Source organism: Gymnoscopelus microlampas (assembly GCF_963454915.1).
Source record: "Gymnoscopelus microlampas genome assembly, chromosome: 15".
Taxonomy (NCBI): Eukaryota; Metazoa; Chordata; class Actinopteri; order Myctophiformes; family Myctophidae; genus Gymnoscopelus; species Gymnoscopelus microlampas.
In genome coordinates, this window is record NC_139952.1 from 37079674 (window position 1) to 37100156 (window position 20483).

Sequence of the window (20483 nt, forward strand, 5' to 3'; positions counted from 1 at the left end):
ACAAGAACTTTGGCATTGATCAGTCCAGACACACAGATAGACGGCTACCCCTTTCAGAGCCACGGCGTAAAAACAAAATCCCTCAAGTTATCAGCAACCCCTATGTTTTTTTTAGCGGTGCCAACCGCTCTACATTTGACTTTGACTCCGTGTCTGTCTGTCTGTCTGTCAGCAAGCAACACATACAAACACACGCACACACACACACAGACACACACACGGACTTGGAGATTGCCTATGCCATCTCTCCACTCATTGGCCACACGTGCCACTGGTTATCAAAGAGGGGTCCAGGGACCCCCAGCGTATGTTATGTCCGTCCGCCCGTATGAGCACGGGATGAGCACAGGATTTTAAACAGCTATAACTCCAGTTTGCAGCATGCCACCAAGTCCAAATTTGGTATGTGGACTGTAGACCACCAATAGAGCGTCGCAGTTCCCGCCCACTTCCAGTTGCCGGAAGTAAATACTCAATGCATTTTTCCCATTGACTTTTCCTAAAATATTTATATAAATTAATTTAAGCCTAGAATCAAGCTATCCAGGATCCTGGTGAATCAACGTTTGATTCTGTGAAAAAACGTTTTTGAAAACGGCAAAACAAAGGGTATTTATTAAACATAGTATATCATATCATTAAATATAAAATTTAAAAAATCACAGAAAAAAAGGTTTTATGGTCATGATTCACCAGAATCCTGGATGGCTTGATTCTAGGCTTAAATTCATTGATATAAATATTTTTGGAAAAGTCAATGGGAAAAATGCATTGAGTATTTACTTCCGGCACCCGGATTCTGCGCAACTGCGATGCTCTATAGGGACGAGCATGAATTGCTGAAGCCCCGCCCCCTCTGTCTTCCCATTGGCTGGGCTTTAAACAGCCATTATTCCAGTTTGCAGCATGCTACCAAGTACAAATTTGGTAAGTGGACTCAGACCACCAATAGGGACGAACTGAAATGAGTTAAGCCCCGACCCAAAGGCACCGCTTCCTTCACACAGGGTGTGATTTTTAGCGGTGCCAACCGCTCTACACTTGGCTTTGACTCCGTGTCTGTGTGTCTGTGTGTCCGTATGAGCCCGGGATGAGCACGGCAAAGAAGCAACACATACAAACACACGCACACACACATACACACACACACACACACACACACACACGGACTTGGAGATTGCCTATGCCATCTCTCCTCTCATTGGCCACACGTGCCACTGGTTATCAAAGAGGGGTCCAGGGACCCCCAGCGTATGTTATGTCATAACTCACGTTCGCAGCATGCTACGGAGTACAAATTTTGTACATGGACTAAAACCACCAATAGGGGCGAGCTGTAATTACTTAAGCCCCGCCCCCTCAGTCTGCCCATTGGCTGGGCTTTAAACAGCCATTATTCCAGTTTGCAGCATGCTACCAAGTACAAATTTGGTAAGTGGACTCAGACCACCAATAGGGACGAACTGAAATGAGTTAAGCCCCGCCCCAAAGGCACCGCTTCCTTCACACAGGGTGTGATTTTTTCTCTCATTTTTGGGGCAGAGCAACAGTGGTGCTAGCCTGGGACCAGACGAATTTGCCAGTGCAAAAAAAAAACATTGCCCCCTGTGCTTTGGGTCTGGCACCGCTCCGTTGTGAATCCATTTCCTGCTCCCGAAGTCTGGGGTGACCAATCAGGGCCCAGTATTAAAATATGGGAAACTGTAATTGGTAGTTAGTTGTAGGTATAACCAATTGCGTCCAGAGCCATTCTTTTGCTCCCGCCCCTTAGAAAAAAAACTTCTTCACAGAAGCACCTCAACTCATATCCACGCAGTGATAGTCCGGCCACGTGAGGCTACAGTGGTGCAGCAGTAGCACAGCAATTGTGAGGGTGGAAAAAAGTGACTTTCCCCTGTTTTACCCTCATCGCCACCTCACATACTTTTGTCTCTCCCTCCTTCCCCAAACTCCCCCATTTCTTTCCCTCTGTTCTCATTTCTTTCTCTCCCTCTACTTCCCTGCCTCACTCTCTCTCTGTCTCTCTCTCTCCTTCCCACAGGTGACACCGCCCCGCCGGCGAGCGCCGTGGCTCCTCCTCGCGACCTGGTGACCTCTGAGATCACGGCCCGCAGTTTTCGGGTGACGTGGACCCACGCGCCAGGCGCGGTGGAGAAGTACCGCGTGGTCTACTACCCTGCCAGCAGCGGAGGACAGCCGGAGGAGAAGGTTAGATCATATGACTCATGCCTGCACTGGGCTGAGTTATGAGAGAGTACTGTTGGAGGAGGCATAGAGATACACATAAATATGTATAGACAAGATCTGACTAATGCAGTAGAGAACCAGAGAGGCGTGACCGGTTGTCTTTTATCTCGACTGTGGTTGACGGATGCTGATGATTCATACATCACACACACACACACACACACACACACACACACACACACACACACACACACATGCTAAATTGTATTTTTCTGTAGTTATGTAACTTTAAATGCATTTACCGTACACGGCAAGAAAATAAGTAACTAAAGTGTGTCATACAGCACTTTGCTATTATATAAGATTACTCTGTGGTCAATAATATTGACTCTAGTCTACTGTACCTGCCTATTCGCTCTCTTTACCCACCACTGTTTGCTTGTTGGTGACCTAGTTTCACCCAATCCACTGTTGCACTCAATGTTGCTCTGGGTAAGATAATATAATAAATTCATAATGTGCCACTTTGTAAAAACGTATCTAAATTACTTATGACCAAGTCCTATCAAGTGAATTAAAAGTAAAGTCCTCTGACTTCCCAAAACTTTTTAGCTCAAGACCCAAAAGAGAAATTAGACGTTTGCCCGGGACCCAAACTAGTGAAAATAGCAGATCCACAAGCTCACAACACGTTGTGAGCTTGTGGATCTGCTATTTTCACTACTTCTTTAAAAAAAAAATGTATTTATGGAAATTATTAGATTTTTAAAATGTATTTATGAAAAAATCAATTGTTTTTAATTGATGAAAAGTTGTGATTTTTTGTTTTAACTTTTCAAAATCTTTTGAAATAATATATATATATTTGTTGTTTCTAATGCAGGAAACGAAAAATAAACGGGAATATTTACCCAAACATGCGTCCCGACCCACTGTTCGGGAAACAGTGCTCTGACCTGAATCTAACATGTATCTGTGATTTCAGGTGGTCCAAGGCACAGTGAGCACGGTGATGCTGACTTACCTCAACTCCCTGACGGAGTACCAGGTGGCCGTGTTCGCCGTCTACCGCAGCTCTGCCAGCGAGGCCCTGAGAGGGAGCGCTACCACGCGTAAGTATTAAGCCCCCTACACACTAAGAAAAGCTAATAAGGGTGCCCGCTGGCCTTGTGGTCCAGGCGCATACCACATACGCTGGTAATCCAGCTTGACAGTGTGTCGCGGGTTCGACTCCCGATCCCGATGATCTTTGCTGTGTGTCACCCCGCCCCATCTCTCTCTCCCCGTTTCCTGTCAGCCTACTGTCCTGTCAAATAAAGGCATAAAAAAAAGCCCCAAAAAGAAAAGCTAATAAATTAATCAGCTTCAATGTAATCTCTATGCAAATCAGCATTGTAATGTTTATATTGGCTTATAAAAGCTTGCTTTTTTTCTCCCTAGACCTCATTCTTGAAGCAGCCTTTTAAAGCGGTTTCTAGCCTTCAGCTTTTAAAAGCTGAAGGCTAGCCAATCAGAGAGTAGGCGGGGATTAGCTCATTCAGCCAAAGAAATGTCAACTTATATCTCAAATAGCAGACACGGAGATGGAGAAGTAGCAAATCATTTTTTTTTAATTTTTATTACGGCTGTATATGTAATATTATTATATAATGATAATTTGGCAAGAACATGGCATATAATTCAACTTAAATAAAAGGATATATAACCAACAAGTCGTGGAAGCAGTGAAAACCGGTTGTGTTCCGTGACAGGCCCCTGCCTCCACCCCAACTCTCCCGGGGGAGAGGAGACAGGGCTCGGGGGTGGACTGTCACACAGTCCCCTGTCCCCGGTTCTCACTGGAGTGGGGTATAGCAGCATATATGACCACTGAATGCTGGAGGCCGACTGTGGACTAAACACACACCCAGGCCTGATATGTCGTCGCATGACCGAGCCGCTTGCCGAAAATAGTCGACCTTCAAGCTCACAAAGTATAAGCATCCGCCATTGGGAGAGGAGAGGAGTCTGTCCAACCCTATACTCCCAAACAAGATATTTAGAAAATTATTGCCTGGATTGGCATTTAATTTGTCGTGCACCTTTATGCTCCCCAGATGATAAACTCTACGGATTTGGGTGACTCAATGGCCTTTCCTCTACCGCCGCCATCTAATGGGCAGATTGTCCTGAAACTTGCTGAACACATAAGGGGCCACAGAAAGTGCTTTAGTTTTAGCTGACAGCATCTGTCTGCCATGTATTTCTATGGTAAACCCGGGTCGGTGCGCTGCTCTTTCCAGCGCCCGAGGCATTGCGCTTCAGCGCTCTTGGCACTGTCTGCGCTCTTGGCGCCCGGCGTTGCTCTGGGCGCTTCAAGCAGACAATAGTTAAACTTTTGGAGAGGAGCAGCGCCGGTCATTTGATCCTTCCTGATTGTGTCTGACAACCCCGGTAGATTACGCTCTGACATTGAATCATTACCACAACCATGAGAAGTCCATGTTTACGTGGTTTCAGCTAAGCTATTTGTGAGCTGGTAGATCTGCTATTTTCAGTTAATGTTCCACAGAATAGGGATGCTAGGGTTCAAGTGGTTAATGTAAAAAAAAAAAAAGGATTTGTATTACACAGAGATTTGTGGGCCAAACAGGTCTCCAGTCAGCTGTATGGTAGACCTGTGGTCAGTTGTAGTTGGACCTGTAATTTCAAGGGTCTAATACTACTCCCAAATAATATATCACTGTGAAGGCCCAGATACCGAGAGTAATGGATCACAAAATCCTGGCTTTTGGCATTGAAAGACAAAGCATCGATCAGCCCTGGCCTGATTTTGTTTTTCTTTCATTTTTTTCTCCTCCTTTCTTTTTTTGCTGTGACCGTCCCCACCTGTGGTTAGTGGTTCTAAATGTGATGAAGTCGCTTGGGGCTTTGTCCTGAACTTTGAAGGGGTGAACCTACAGTACGGCCTGGGAGAATAACTTACCTCATTTAGCCCCCGCCGTCAGCTGATGAATGACGGCGGGTACGGCTGAATGCTAAGCAGCCCGTCGACCTTGTGCCAAAGTTAATGGGTCTGGCTGACGCTACACTAGGGCTAATGTCAACAACAGAGTGTGTGTGTGTGTGTGTGTGTGTGTGTGTGTGTGTGTGTGTGTGTGTGTGTGGGGGGGGGGGGTATAGGTGAGTGTGTCTATTTTGGGAAGAGAATGTGCATGTAGGTTATGTCAAGCAGATTGCTTCCACATCTGTGCATTTGTTTTGGTTTGTTCTACCTTGCTCGGCTCATCTTTGCCGTACGCGACTAATAGCATCTGTCACACAGATTACCTGCTTGGTTGACTTTCAACTCCTGTGCAGCTGTAACCTACCTGAAACCCTGTGTGTGTGTGTGTGTGAGTGTGTGTGTGTGTGTGTGTGTGTGTGTGTGTGTGTGTGTGTGTGTGTGTGTGTGTGTGTGTGTGTGTGTGTGTGTGTGTGTGTGTGTGTGTGTGTGTGTGTGTGTGTGTGTGTGTGTGCAAATGCACACTTGCTATATCTAGAAATAAGTTGCTTTACTTCGATCTTAATCTGTGTCCGTGCCTCTGCCAATGCTGAATATTATTCTACTCATGTTTGACTTTACTTTAATGTGTGTGTGTGTGTGTGTGTGTGTTCCCAGTGGCCCTTCCCATGGTGAATGACCTGCAGCTGTTTGACATCACCCACAGCACCATGCGGGTGCGCTGGAAGTTCGCCGCCGGGGCTTCTGGGTACATGATCCTCTACGCCCCGCTCACTGAGGGAGACCCCGCCGACGAGAAGGAGGTGAGAGGAGGGAGGGAGGGAGGGAGGAGGAAGGGTGTGGCTCTACGATCGCCTGTGCTATGCCCACTGTTGGTTTTATTCTTAGATTTCTTACTTACTTATGTTGTTGTTTTTTGCTATGGCTGTATTTTTATCTTGCTTGATTGTAAAGTGCTTTGTAGTAGCCCTGTTTCGGTAAGCGCTTTATAAGTACATTTCATTACCATTATTAGCAGAAGGTGAGAAAGGGAAGGTGAAAGGATGCAGAGGTGTTTGTTCAGGGGGGTTGAGAAAGTGAGAGGGAGAGATGCTGGGGTGATGTATTCAGTACATAGTCCATTATACACTCAGCGGCTCACTGTCCTCTGAACTCAGCGTGAGAGAGGAATATGAGAGGAGGAGGATAGATAAGGAAGGACGGGCGATGAAGAGAAATAAACTCTGTAATCCACCGCACGTACACATGTGTGCAAGCGTGTAAACAGAGAGGGAGAGACGGATGGAGAGTGAGATGCATAAAAAACAGACGATGAAACTGGTGGAGCAGAGAGAGAGAGAGAGAGAGAGAAAACAAAACCGAAGAACAGTGAGGCTTTTGTGCTTAGTAAAATTTTGAATACAGGAGTATTTCTATATTGTGGTATAAGTAAAAAATACTTATGATAATTGAATGTGTCTATTGGAATGTTGTATTTTATTGGCTGCTTTAAAAAGCTTTTCTGTACCTTATGTTTTTTTAATGCTGAATACTGCTGCAGAAAAATCCAATAAACAAAGTTTAAAAAAAAAAAAAAAAAAATTACTTCTTCCACCACTGCAAGAGAGGAGGAGGACTAAGTGAGTGAGGGAGGGAGACGATTGTAGTGTCACGCAGAGATCAGACGAAAGTAGGAAAAAAAAAAATGACGGCCTCCAGCAGTCAGCTGTCCATCAAAATCCAAAACGCGAGCCACCGTGGACCGTTTCCCTGACTGATAAACACTGAAAATCAGTGAGAGTGGGGGGGAGATGAGGCCGAGGAAGAGCGGGCGCAGGATGGCACAGCCAAACTCCCGCGTCCCCCATCGCATTACGCCTCATTATTACCCGGGCTGTCACTCCCACCGAGGCACAGGAGCAGCAGGAAAAGAAACTGTTTGGAAAGGAACCCAGAGTGTGCTTGGAAGCGTTCCAGTTCCACTCGGAATTAAGGTGGCGGCGTTCCAGCTCCGAGGATAAAAACTGGCTGCGAGGCAGCAACTCCACAGTCAACAACTCACTCTCAGTCGGCAGAACCTCGCTAGCTCGCTGTCATGCCTCGCCGCCACAGGGGCCATGGGGGAGCCTGCCAGGGACGAGGCGAGTCAAGTCAACCTTAACGAAATGTCACAGAGTCAGTGACAGTGTAACAAAAATAGATGCAAACAAGAGAACTAACATACAATTGGTAGGTGAGGTAGAGGACTCGTGTTAACCACTTTCACCCTGGCGTCCCTATTTTGGCCATGTCATTCAAGGTGAAAACAATTATACAATAATGAATAAATACTTTTTCAGAAATAACAGAAAATAGGCAATCTACTAGTTTAAGCTCACAATGTGTTTTTGCTATTCATCCGACAACAAAGTATATAAAAGATACTCCCTCTATATAAATATAGAGTCTTAATAGTAGCGTAAAAATGGACCATCGAGAGTATAAATTTAGTGTAAGTAAGCAGGTCGTAAATCCCTGGGAGATGGATTGTTGAGGTGGAGCGCCAAACCTACAGTACCGCCAAGCGCCCAGTATCAGTTACCCAGGATCAAACACAGAACCTTGGGATTCAAAGGCAAATTTTACCCCAGAGAGTCAACATTCTAAGTTTAATTAACGTGCGTGTGTGTGTGTGCGTGTGTGTGTGCGTGTGTTAGCGCACGCGTGTGTGTGTGTGTGCTCGGCAGCAACACAGGGCTTTGATCAACATATTTATTATTTTTGCACTGCATCAAAAAGCACTTCATCACTCTGATGAAGCCCACATCCCTGCTGGCTGAAATATGGAACAACAATTCATCACTGAAAATGTTATAGCAATATTACTCATAAATAATCAGCCTGTCTATATTTCTCAGGGTGAATCCACATTACTAGCAGTCTTCACTGCCTGACTAGACTTGGATAGATAGATAGATACATACAGTACATATACGTATACCAATATACAGTATATGATGTGCATAGATACTGTTGTTGATACATAAACCCTGTTTAAACTTTGGATTAAAGTCAGTCACTTGTTATGAATTCATTTGGATACATCTATTTTTGTGCCTCCGCTATGTTTACACTTAGATTTGTATGTGGTTAGACACAATCAGATAGCTACAGTACAGTATCTGATTACTCTGATGATACATAATGTAGATAGTTGCATACAGTAGATCAGCGCCGTAGGAAGCCATTCCCAGTTGGGGGATATATTTGTACCGGCCCACATGCACGAGCGCCACACATGCACGCGCGCGCGTTTTTTGGGGGGTTTTTCGCGGTAATTCCCCTTTTATTTCGCGGTTATTCCCCTTTTATTTTTATTTTTTATTACTTTAAGTTGGTTAATTCGGTACCAAAAAATGTAGAGGGGGGGTGGGGCCGCTCTTCCACCTTCAAGCAGCTCACACAGCTCATTTGAGGCTTTTTTTTCTCCTCCTCTTTTTCCCCGTGGCCTCGCGGCCCAAATACCGGTTCGCGGCCCACGGGGGACGAATCCCTCCCGCCCCCCCCCCCCCCCCGTTCCTACGGCCCTGCAGTAGATAGCTGTATAGATACATAGATACAAAGATACATGGATACATGGTGTAACGGGCTAGGGCTATATGAGAGAGCTTGTGACAGACGCAAACACAGGTTGCTGCAGTCCCCACTGGCAAGTGGCCGGGGCATTTATTAACCAAAAGTACATCAGAAAAAAACAACTAAAAGTCCCTGTCCCTCTCTGGGAAACCAAACTAAACTTTCACAGTACAGTATATAGTGTTCTCCTTCTCTGACGAAGGTCTCTCTTCACACTGACCCTGCCTGCTGCCTACAGACACTCTGCTGCCTTGAGCCTTGATTTGAGACTGGGTCCAGGTGTGTGAAGACTCTAAGTGGCTGCCTTAGTGGCAGTGGTTGGAGCCAATGAGATGGAATGGCCCTTATCACCATGCCCCTCACCATGCCCCTTGCCCCGCTACAATAGATAGATACCTGCATACGTGCTGTACATGCATAGATACGTAGACACTGTAAAATAGATACATAGATAGTGTACACTTACTGTACAGATACTTTAAGTGTATATGTGTGTGTTGTGTGCGTTCAGGTGAAGGTTGCAGACACAGTGAACGAGGTGGAGCTGGAGGGCTTGACTCCAGACACGGAGTACACAGTGACCGTCTACGCCATGTACGGAGAGGAGGCCAGCGACCCCATGACCAGTCAGGAGACTACCTGTAAGTCAAGGACCCCCAAATGTATATGTACCTGACCCCCCCCCCTTCTGAAAATGTTTTGTGCCAGGGACACCCAGAAGAGAAGATTTGGGTTAAAAAATACTAAATTATTCAAAAGCTTCCAAATATTTTCAATATATATTTTTTCCCCCTAACAAATAGCAGATGCCACATATAAATAGATAAAGTGGTTAAATGATTGTGATGCTACATTAACTACTTTTGCTGGGGACCCCCTGGAACCCCCTCAAGGACCTCTGGGGGTCTCTGGACACCACTGCTGCATGCGTGCCCACACACACCCCCCCCACACACACACACACACACACACACACACACACACACACACACACACACACACACACACACACACACGTGTATTACTATACTTGTGAGGACATCAACATTTTAGGACAGCATTAACAATAGCTGAAAATACTGTAGCCGTGGCGGCACGGCAGCCTGTGAATCACAGGGATTTTTTTTATTTTAGTGTAACTCGAACGCCCACTGCGCACGTCAGTAATGGGTTAAATTAATATACAAACGTATTCCATTCATGACAATGTGATTGGTGTCATTGATGTAGGCTGCTAGCCTACTTGACAAAGATTGTACCATCATGGAATACATGAAAGACTGCCGTTTCCACAGTGTGCCAAAATGCTTGCAAGTAGGTGCATGTGTGTGAAATCGGGGCATTTCGAGAATATTTAAGGGCGTGTTATTTAAATGACGGTCGTTTTCAGCCGTCAGATTTATCAAAGGACAGACCAAATTGCTTGATAAATCTCACGTGGGCGTAAGCTAATTCCTGGGCTGGAATTTAAGCTGGTTTGTACACTTGATTGATAAATGAGGGCCAGTGTCTATTTCTTAGATTCTACCATACTTGTGGGGACATTTGGTCCTCACAATTAGTAGTACAAGTACACACACACACACGCACACACACACACACACACACACACACCCGAGAGTCCCACCTCCGGCGTGAGACCTAATGTGGCGTTGTATAAACTTAAATATATTCCCCACAACATTCATAAAAATTCAATTCCATCAAATTCGCCACAGAGGTTTTATGACCCTCTGAACTGGAGCCAGCGCTCCAGGAAACCCTGCATGGCTGTTGGGTTGAGCTCTCTGAAGATAACGCTCCAGCCGCCAGGCATGTTTCCATATACTCTGCGGCTGACTGGCGGAAACCTCTTATCTCCATATTCTAACGTTTTGTGTTTTTTTTTCGCAAATTAACGCCCTACTTGATCATAGTACAAGCGTCACGCGAAAGCATCAAAGTAGCAGATCTGCAAGCTCGAAACGCGGCGCGAAGCGACACGTTTTCAACTTGTAGATCTGCTGCTTTTCCCGTGTTTGAATTTGAATTCTGAAAAGTAACAGTTTTGGACATAATGAGGTTTCCACCCGACAGAGACGATATACTCTGCGGCTGACTGGCGCTCCCCGTGCTGTCGGTATGTATCAGCGCTGGGCTGACACGTCTGGAATGACGGGACAGCGCTGATACGCTACATTTTTCTAAAAATAGCAGATCTACACCCTCAGAGAGTGTTGCGGGCGAAGCATTGTGAGCTTGTAGATCGGCTATTTGCTAAATAATTTAAAAAATGTTTGCGGTTAAATCGTTCTCAATTCAAGTAAACAATTACCATATTGACGCTGTCGTGTGGAAAGCTTGTATAGGTCGAAATAGGTCACGAAAGGGAAAAAAAGAACTTGTTTTCCAATGGATGCACTGTAGTTAATATTTAGTCACAAGCTCTTGTTAATACTTTTCATTGGTTGAATATTTATGGAAGCCGCAGAAAAATCTTTCCAAACGTGTGTAAAAAGCATGTGTCCAGGTATAGCAAATAGCCAAAAAACATGAAAAGTTGAATTATGGAGATACAAGCCCGACAGCAATCATAGCCTATATCTAACAATGTGCGCTTTTGATCCTGTTTCTGGCTCCATCTATCGGTCTGTCTATCTGTCCATCTGTCCGTCCCACATATTGCCAACGTTCATGAAAATGCATGCACATGCACATTGTCCCCAAAATAATCTGGGAAAAAAAGGAGATGAAACTTTAACCAAACTTGCATTGACGGTACTTGTTAACTGCATGAGGTTGTGTTTTCTCAAGCCATGGCACGCTGTTCTTTTGAGCCCCAATAAAAGCGACCTGGCACGCGCCTTTCACCAAGCACATTGCACGGCGCCGGCTGCCAACTCGCGCGGTTCAGCATTTCTAATTATGTTTCACTGTGAGGATGTTTTTTTTATTCTCTCTCTCTCTCTTTTTTGATGCCGTGGTAGGGCAGCCCCCACCTAGCTCGCTAATTAAGGTTTTATGAGACCTCTTTTGAAGAGCTAGAGGGGGTTGAATCTGTAAGTTTAGACTTGTTTTGTAACTTGGTATGACATAGGCGCTTTGAGCCGGAGCGTCTATACTTATCTATGCTTCACTCGTTCATTCATTCCTGTATTCATCCATCTGTGCAGGATACTTCTAAGAACTGAGGTTGGTACAGGCGTAAGTCCAGGCATGTTTATGTGTTCATGGAACATCTAGGGTAGAGCCCTAGGAATCCAGGTCAGATAGGGCACAGAGGGAGAGAGCGTGCTTTGGTTGGCAGTGTGCGCTGGCAAGGGGAGGGACAGCATGCCTGAGAGGTCTGTATTAATCAATACATTTGTTCAGCCAAGCAGGGCATGGCAACATCCATCCATCCATCCATCCCCCCCCACACACACACACACACACACACACACACACACACACACACACACACACACACACACACACACACACACACACACACACACACACACACACACACAACCTGTCTATAAATCGAGGGCTTGCAGCGCAAAGGGCGTAAGTAAAATGTTCCGAATTTTACAGGAGAGCTTTTCATTGATTATTATTTAATCAAAAACAACATATTTAAGCAATCTACACCTTTATACAGATACAAGGAATGTATTTTCTTTTATATATATTATATATATTATATTTTTTTAATGTTGTTTTTAATAATTACAATCAATGAAAATCTTCACGTACGCCCTTTGCGCTCCAAGTCGTCGAAATGTAAACTATTCTGGAATTCTGGGAGTCTCAGTTGCCAAGCAGTACATCAGGATGCAGCTACAGCTTACTGATAATGCTGCACCATCTGACATCTGTAGACCTACTGTAGCAAACACAGTCTGGAAACAATTAGGTAAACTGTTATTTTGTCAGGCTGGAGATTAAACAAGTGGCAGTAATTGGTTTAAATGAATAGAGCATGTGTCCAATTTATTCACACTGTCGATATATTACGATGAAATTACGTCCATCTTCCCTCAGGTGGAAGTCACGAAAGGCAATGGACTTGTCTATCTCCAGTCTCATCTCTGTAACATAAAGAGCTCATTTCTCATTACTGTAGGCGAAAGGAAAGAATATATGAAGTTCTGAAGTAAAAGTAATCATTTTGTCAAGCGCGGAAAGGTTCTGGAAATTGGCCTCCTTTTTTGCTTTCCAATAATTCCCATAAAAGTCTGCATCAGATGCATATCTCAAGATGGAAGTCGACTACCCAAATACGCTGATTCACTTTCACACCTTTACTCTTATCTGAGCCAGTTCTGTTCCAGTCCCGGGGCTTCTAAAATACACTTGGAATGAACCCAGGCAAACTTATAAAAATAAAAAAATCAGCAAAAAGCACCCCTCTCTGCTATCTCTAAACTTTTCCATTTCCCCATTCTCTCTCCTGTCCTGACCCCGACGCAATCCTAGACGCACGCATCCTGCTCTCTCTGAGTCTGCAGTCTGTCTCCCTGACCCCACTTATAATTGAGGTGAATGCAGTGTGGGCACAGTCATGGTGGAGGGGAAAAAAAGAATAGAAAACAGATCTGTAATTCTAAGCAAAAAAGTTCCTTAAGCTTTTAAAAAAAGATATCAGATACCCTTGGGTGAATTAACTTGCACCTAACTTGCAGGGGGGGGGGGGGGGGGGCAGAAGTGGGGCTGAAGACGGAGAGAGAGAGAGGGGATGAGGCAGAAGGGGTTAAAAGATAATGGGAGACAGACAGAGTGAGGTAAAACAATCGAACGATAAACTTGAAAAGAGAGAGTAAGGGACAGAGACACACAGCGATAGACTGAGAAAGAGAGACATGTAGAGAGAGAAGTAAGAGAGAGACAGGCTGAACAAGAAAGACATACAAAGGAGAGAGAAGGGGCTTCGGTGTGAACCAGAGAGTTTAAGTGTGCCCTTCGGGAGGGTGAGGAAGGTAATGAAATTCTGTCCAATGTATAATTAAAAAAGGGGGACTGCACTGACCTGGGTTCTGTGTGTGTGTGTGTGTGCGCGCTAACCTGTCCTCTGCCACCCCCCCCCCCTCATCAAGTGCCGTTGAGTCCAGCGAGGAACCTTCGCTTCGCTGACGTGGACCACAGCTCCGCCCGCCTGAACTGGGACTCCGCCTCCCGGAAGGTCAACAGCTACCGCGTCATGTACGTCAAGACTGACGGAATACAGACCAACGAGGTGAGGGGACACATACAGTACACAAGAAGCCAATAGAATACAGACCAACGAGGTGAGGGGACACATACAGTACACAAGAAGCCAATAGAATACAGACCAACGAGGTGAGGGGACACATACAGTACACAAGAAGCCAATAGAATACAGACCAACGAGGTGGGAGGACACACAAGAAGCCAATAGAATCTATAACCAACTAATGTGAAGTCCAGTGCTTAGAGAGTGTAGTCCCGTGATTCTCAACATGTGGGCTGGTGGGCCCTGAGCATATTGCAAGTGGGCCCCCAAATAATTGGCAAAACGCAAATACTTTGATTGATAGCGTAAAATTAATATAAAAACATTTATGTTTTCTTTAAAACTTTGAAAAATGCGTTTTCATTGTGATACAGATACATAGGAAAGTATTGTATGTTAGTTCCATTGATCCAAGCCAGAACACAGTCAATGACTAATCATTAAAGTAAACGTGCTCTGAAAATGCACACGACACCAGCACCCATCTAACCACTTAATGTGGTTAAGCGGTCAGATGGGCGGGCCGCAAACGCAAGTGGTTCCTGATCCAAAAAAGAACAATAGTAGTGAAAAAGATTTGTGATGCGACAAAATGGGTTTAGAACGTCGCAGAGGAAGATCGCAGCGGCCTGAATCACTAACGCTTAATGCCGTTTGATTGAGTTGCAAGAGATTAAATTTGTTGAATTGCAAGCAACAAGTTGTAATGCATTTCTGATTACACAGACACGTTGCTCACGTGAATGTGCAATTATAAAGTTGCACACATGTGTCCCTCTCTATAGACACACACGCACCAGCAGTGTGCTTGGTATGTTCAAGAACAACCTTCAATGTAATTAAACAATAGAAAAGAAAGGTTGTGGCCCCTCTCTCTCTCATCTTCATCTCTTCAGCTATCCTCCCTCTCTTTGTCTAGGCAAATATACGCACACACAAATTCACACACAGTGATGCGTAGGTTTGTCCTTTTTTTTCGCACCCACGCAGAGAGAGGGAGAGAGAAAAAGCATGTGAACTATAGAGAAAGGAAGCGAGTGTTGACATAGGTTGACATGCTATATGGAAGTGGTAAATGTTCTCCGCTCCTCGCCTTGATCTGGAATGTTCAGTTTTAGAATGTTGCAAACCACAGTTTTGGCCTTTTGGGATCACAGTTTGATCTTTGGTCTGAACTAGGCTTTTTAAAAAAAATATATATATTAATTTTTAATTAATCTGAACTAGGCTTAACACAAAGTTTTAATCCCAGTACATCCAGGTTTGCGTAGAGAAAGTCAGCACTCCCGAGGCCTCGGTTCGATTCCCAGCAGTGGTGCCTCTGGCTTTGCCGGAACACAATTGGCAGCGTTCGCGCGTGGGAAACCAGCATGGGATCGTGTCCCCTGATTGGTCGGGGTGTCTGTTCAGCAGGGAGAAGGTCTCGGGGAGATGACTTGAACCTGTATCGGAAGAGGCACATGGTAGTCTACACTAGTGGGTTGGCATTGACAGGGCCTGCAGTGCACATTGAGAATTATTGACAAAATTGAGAAAATGGGTGAAAAAAAAAGTGTGTCCATCAAATGCCATACATCTTGTCAGATGTTTCTCAGAAAGTGCACGGATCCCCCCCCCCCCCCCTGTTGTACTCTCTGTTGTACTCTCACAACGCGTTGTGAGCTTGTAGATCTGCTATTTTTTGGCAAAGAGGTAGAGGGAAAAAAGAGCAGACCAAGAAAACAAAAAAAGTTTAATCTGAAACACAATTGTATACAATATAGAGGGGGTCCCTGCTTCATCTGTCTCTCAGCTAGGGGGTCCTTGGCCTGAAAACGTTGAAGACCCCTGCTCTAAGACACTATAGACAAGAGAAAGAGAAAGAAAATCCCTAAAATGAAAACGTCAAACATATGCTTGTTTAGACAGGTGCCTGCAAAGAACAGCAGTTGCGAATGTATAGAAACACAGTAGGATTCACCCAATGTGGAACAAAGTCATTATGGACCACTGGAGAGAGGATCTGCACAACCACAGGCCTCAGTCAATAAGAGCCAAGGTTATGTAGACCATGTGTGTTTCTCCACCAGTGGGCCACAGACTACCAAATGCTTACATAGCGGAACGTTGTTGTCATACTGCTATGTTAGCTTATGACTTCAAAGAGAACGTTAAGATGTGGATGCCAAGCAAAACCTCTGATTTTCACTGCCACACACAGTTAGGCCTGTCACAATTATTAGCCTACATAATCGCCAAAACGCAACTATTTGAGATAATCGCATTTTTTTTGCGTAATCGTTTCTATGCAGAAAAATGATCATACATTATGAAACATTTTCCAGAAATAACTGATGTGCCAGCTTACCACGTGTCACGCAGCTATTTTTGCTAAAAGTATATAATTATTGAATATGTCAGTAATTTCTTTGTATACTTAAGGTATTTGTCATATATGCCCTGTGCCTGATTACGAAACCTAAAAGGCAAAAATTATATTTGTATTCATATGTCAATGCCAAAACTCAATTATTGCGTGACAATTACTCGTCAATTAAACTTTTGTGACAGCCCTACACACAGTGACAGAAACTATGAAGATGGGAGGGAAAAAAACATTGAAAAAAACACTGGGAGTGTGAATGACCATGACTATCTGTTGTTTTTAAGCACTTGTCGTCGTGTCTGTGCACAGGTGGATGTTGGCCGAGTGACCACCTGGATGCTAAGAAACCTGACCTCTCTGACGGAGTACACGGTGGCCATCTTTGCTGTGTACGACGAGGGACAGGCCGAGCCCCTGACTGAGAGCTTCACTACAAGTAGGACTTTGTGAAATACTGTCAGATTTCATTACGTTTTCTGTGTTTTTGTACCTTACCTTGTACCCTATACCTTAAGAAAGTGCTCACACTGGCCTCTGCTTAAACCTACTTTGGTGGCCTAAATAATTTACAGGTATGTTTCTGGAGAGTCCCTATATGTTGTACATGAATTGTGTGTGTGTGCGTGTGTATTGTGTGTGTGTAGAGCACGTTCCAGACCCATTGGACCTGAGAAGCAGTGACATCTCCACAGAGAGCTTCCGAGTGTCATGGACACATGCGGCCTCTGATGTGGAGTTGTACAAACTTACCTGGACGCCCACCAAGGGAGGTGACGCCAAGGAGGTAGGGACCGTAGTTACAAAGCCATCCAATCACAATCACTGTTACAAACCTGTCCAATCGACCAATAGCTTGTTAGGAAGCTATCCAATCACAAATGCTAATTGTTGCTACAAAGCTGTCCAACCCTGTCTGTCTGTCTGTCTGTCTGTCTGTCTGTCTGTCTGTCTGTCTGTCTGTCTGTCTGTCTGTCTGTCTTATCTGTGTAGTGGTCTGTCTGTCTGTCTGTCTGTCTGTCTGTCTGTCTGTCTGTCTGTCTGTCTGTCTGTCTGTCTGTCTGTCTGTCTGTCTGTCTGTCTATCTGTCTGTCTATCTGTATAGTGGTCTGTCTGTCTGTCTGTCTGTCTGTCTGTCTGTCTGTCTGTTTGATTGAATACTTTATGAACATGATTATTAACAGTACAGGTAGTACAGTCAAAGGTAATGCTGAAAGGATAACACAAAAAGCCCCAGGGCTTGTTTCTGTGTGGCAGTCTCACTGTCTGTCTGGGAACCTCAACAGCTACCTGATAACAGTCTGTTTCTGTCTCTCCTGGCCAGTCTTTAGTGAATGGGAACCTCAACAGCTACCTGATAACAGTCTGTTTCTGTCTCTCCTGGCCGGTCTTTAGTGAATGGGAACCTCAACAGCTACCTGATAACAGTCTGTTTCTGTCTCTCCTGGCCAGTCTTTAGTGAATGGGAACCTCAACAGCTACCCGCTATCAGGACTCAGACCGTCTACAGAGTACGAGGTCACCCTGACCGCCATCTACGGTGACGAGTCGGAGAGTGACGAAGTCTTCATCGTAGAGTCCACTGGTAAAACGTGCATGAGTATTAATGCTACTCTGTCAGTCAGTCAGCCAATTATTTAATGTTAGTCAGTCAGTCAGTCAGTCATTCAATTAATTATCAATCACTCATTAATTACTTCAACACATCAAGCATTTAATTGCATGATTGGTGTCACAACAGTGTAATCGGTGAAGGCAGGTGTCATTCATTTGTTATGTAAAGTATGAACTGAATATACTGTATAATTCAAAGTATAATTACTTTTCCAAAGATGTACTGTGAGCTGACAAATTGTGAAAACCAGTCACTAAGATATAGTGAAATGTTGAGTCTAAGCAATGGATGCCTTACTTTGTAGCTCGGATCCTCTATATCCATATGAAATGAAAAAAATACAAATGTTCAATGATTGCTTTACACCAATTCCTGCTTTTGCTCATGTACACTTTTATAAGTTGTTTAACTTAATTCAGTCACTCCAATGACTTGTTTGCTTTTCCGCTTTTAGTTGCGAGAACAACTACTGTTGCTACCACCACAACGACAACAGGAGGTAGGTCAATCCTTCATATCTTTATGTGAATGTGCTGTATGAAGGCTGTTGTTGATGTGTAAACCAGTGGTCAGACCTGATGAAGACCATTTGCAGTCGAAACGTTGCCTAACTATAATAAAACTTTTCTATTGGGAGCTTAAACGGTGTGCGGACTTCCCCTATTTCCCTATACCAGTGGTTCTCAACAAATTTAGTTGGGGACCCCCTGATACCCCCCCCCCTCAGTTCTTACATCCTCACACTTCCTGTTAAACACTTTTTATTATTATTATTGTAATGTACTGCCTGCCTGTACTGTATGTATCATTCTTCCGACATCCCGAAGAATAGATTATTTGCTTTTCGTGGTGTTTCTTTTAATATTTCTGACGGGAAAACCCCTCCTCTCCCCCCACTGCAGCTCCTAAGTACGGGGTGAAGAACATGCAGATTGGGGACGAGACCACGTTCAGCCTGCAGGTGTCCTGGCAGATGGCTGACACCAGGAACGTGCGAAACTACCGCCTGACCTACATCACGTCCAGGGGAGACCGTGCAGAGGAGACGGTACACACAGAGAGAGAGGGAGAGAGTGTGTGTGCGTGTTTATTGTTGAAATATGTTTTTTTTGTGTAGTGTTGCATGTGAGAGAGAACAAGAGTGTGAGAGGCGAAGTGTGTGTGTGTGTGTGTGTGTGTGTGTGTGTGTGTGTGTGTGTGTGTGTGTGTGTGTGTGTGTGTGTGTGTGTGTGTGTGTGTGTGTGTGTGTGTGTGCGCGTGCGCGCGCGCGTGCGCAAGATGGTGATTGTGTATGTTACCTATGTGTTCATGTGAACTTACGTGTGCAGATAAATACAAAGAAATGTAGAGGCAGAGGAATCTGAAAAATGTGACGAAAAAGGGAGGTGGAGAAAGAGAGAGAGGACAGCATGGAGAGGAAAAGAGAGACAATAGACCTTCAGACCACAGCCTCAGCACACAGAGACAGACAGAGAGAGAGGGAGAGAAAGAATGACAAAAACGGTAGACCTTCACCACTGTCAATCTCAACAGACATCGGGAAAGATGGAAGGGATGAAAGGGAGGGAGGTGGAAATAGAGAGGAACGAGGGGTATGGAGAAAGAGCCATGAGCACATTGTCGGGCCCTCAGCAGACACAGAGCAACGGATGAGAGGAGGGGAGGAGAGGAGACACGGAAAGGATGACAGTGCTTTAGACTCTGGAGTCTCAGTCAAAGAAAGTATTGAGACAGGAAAGAGAGAGACAGAAATAAATGAATGGGCGGTGAAGTTGGAGAGAGACCGATGAAAACAATGGCTGGCCTTCAGACTTGTGGAATGAACAGAAGGAGGGAGGTATAGAGAGAGAGAGAGAGAGAGAGAGAGGGGACAGTGTATGAGTAAGAAAGGTCCTTCAGACTGCAATCTTAGCAGAGTGACAGAAAGCGGTGGAGAGGGGAAATGATGACAGCACATGAGAGAGACCCTACAAGTCTCTCCAGACAGAGAGAGGGATGGACGGACGGATGGAGAAAGAGTGAGGGGAACAAGGGATTGAGGTAGGGAAGAGCTGCTGTAGAGAGCGATGACAACAATGGCTGTCCTTCTGACTATCAGCAACAGAGAGAGCGAGGGAGTTGAGGCAGGGGCAGATGGGGGGGAGAGAGAGAGAAAGAGGGAGAGAGAGAATGATAATGAGCGCAGGGCCAGACTATAGAGTCTTAGAAGAGACGTTAGGTGGGAGAAAGAGAGTAGGAAGGAGGGGGGAGCGAGAGAATGACAAACCACCACAACAAATCTCCAGACTTTGGAGGGGTGGATGGGCAGACTAGACAGAGAGGAGGTGAGACAGAGAGGAGGTGAGACAGACAGACAGAGAGAGAGAGAGAGAGAGAGAGAGCATAGGTGGAAACAATGGATGTCCTTCAGTGGATGGAATGGAGGGAGGAAGAGAGGGGTGAGGGGAGTAGACAGACAGGCATTTCAAACAATGATGCAGAATGTCTGAAATGTGTCTTTCATTATGCATGCGGCTCTTTGAAATGT

General features: G+C 44.9%; 1 protein-coding gene across 4 annotated transcripts in view; it reads left to right on the forward strand.

Annotated features, from left to right (window-relative positions):
- col14a1b (collagen, type XIV, alpha 1b) overlaps nt 1–20483 on the forward strand; it is a 163739-nt gene that overhangs the window by 62724 nt on the left and 80532 nt on the right. For all 4 annotated transcript variants that reach the window (XM_084080851.1, XM_084080852.1, XM_084080853.1 and 1 more), the window contains 10 exons: nt 2042–2208; nt 3173–3299; nt 5828–5973; nt 9276–9405; nt 13822–13961; nt 16654–16780; nt 16989–17128; nt 17794–17926; nt 18411–18455; nt 18859–19004. In XM_084080851.1, coding sequence (XP_083936977.1) covers nt 2042–2208; nt 3173–3299; nt 5828–5973; nt 9276–9405; nt 13822–13961; nt 16654–16780; nt 16989–17128; nt 17794–17926; nt 18411–18455; nt 18859–19004 — 1301 coding nt within the window. The remainder of the gene's footprint in view (nt 1–2041; nt 2209–3172; nt 3300–5827; nt 5974–9275; nt 9406–13821; nt 13962–16653; nt 16781–16988; nt 17129–17793; nt 17927–18410; nt 18456–18858; nt 19005–20483) is intronic.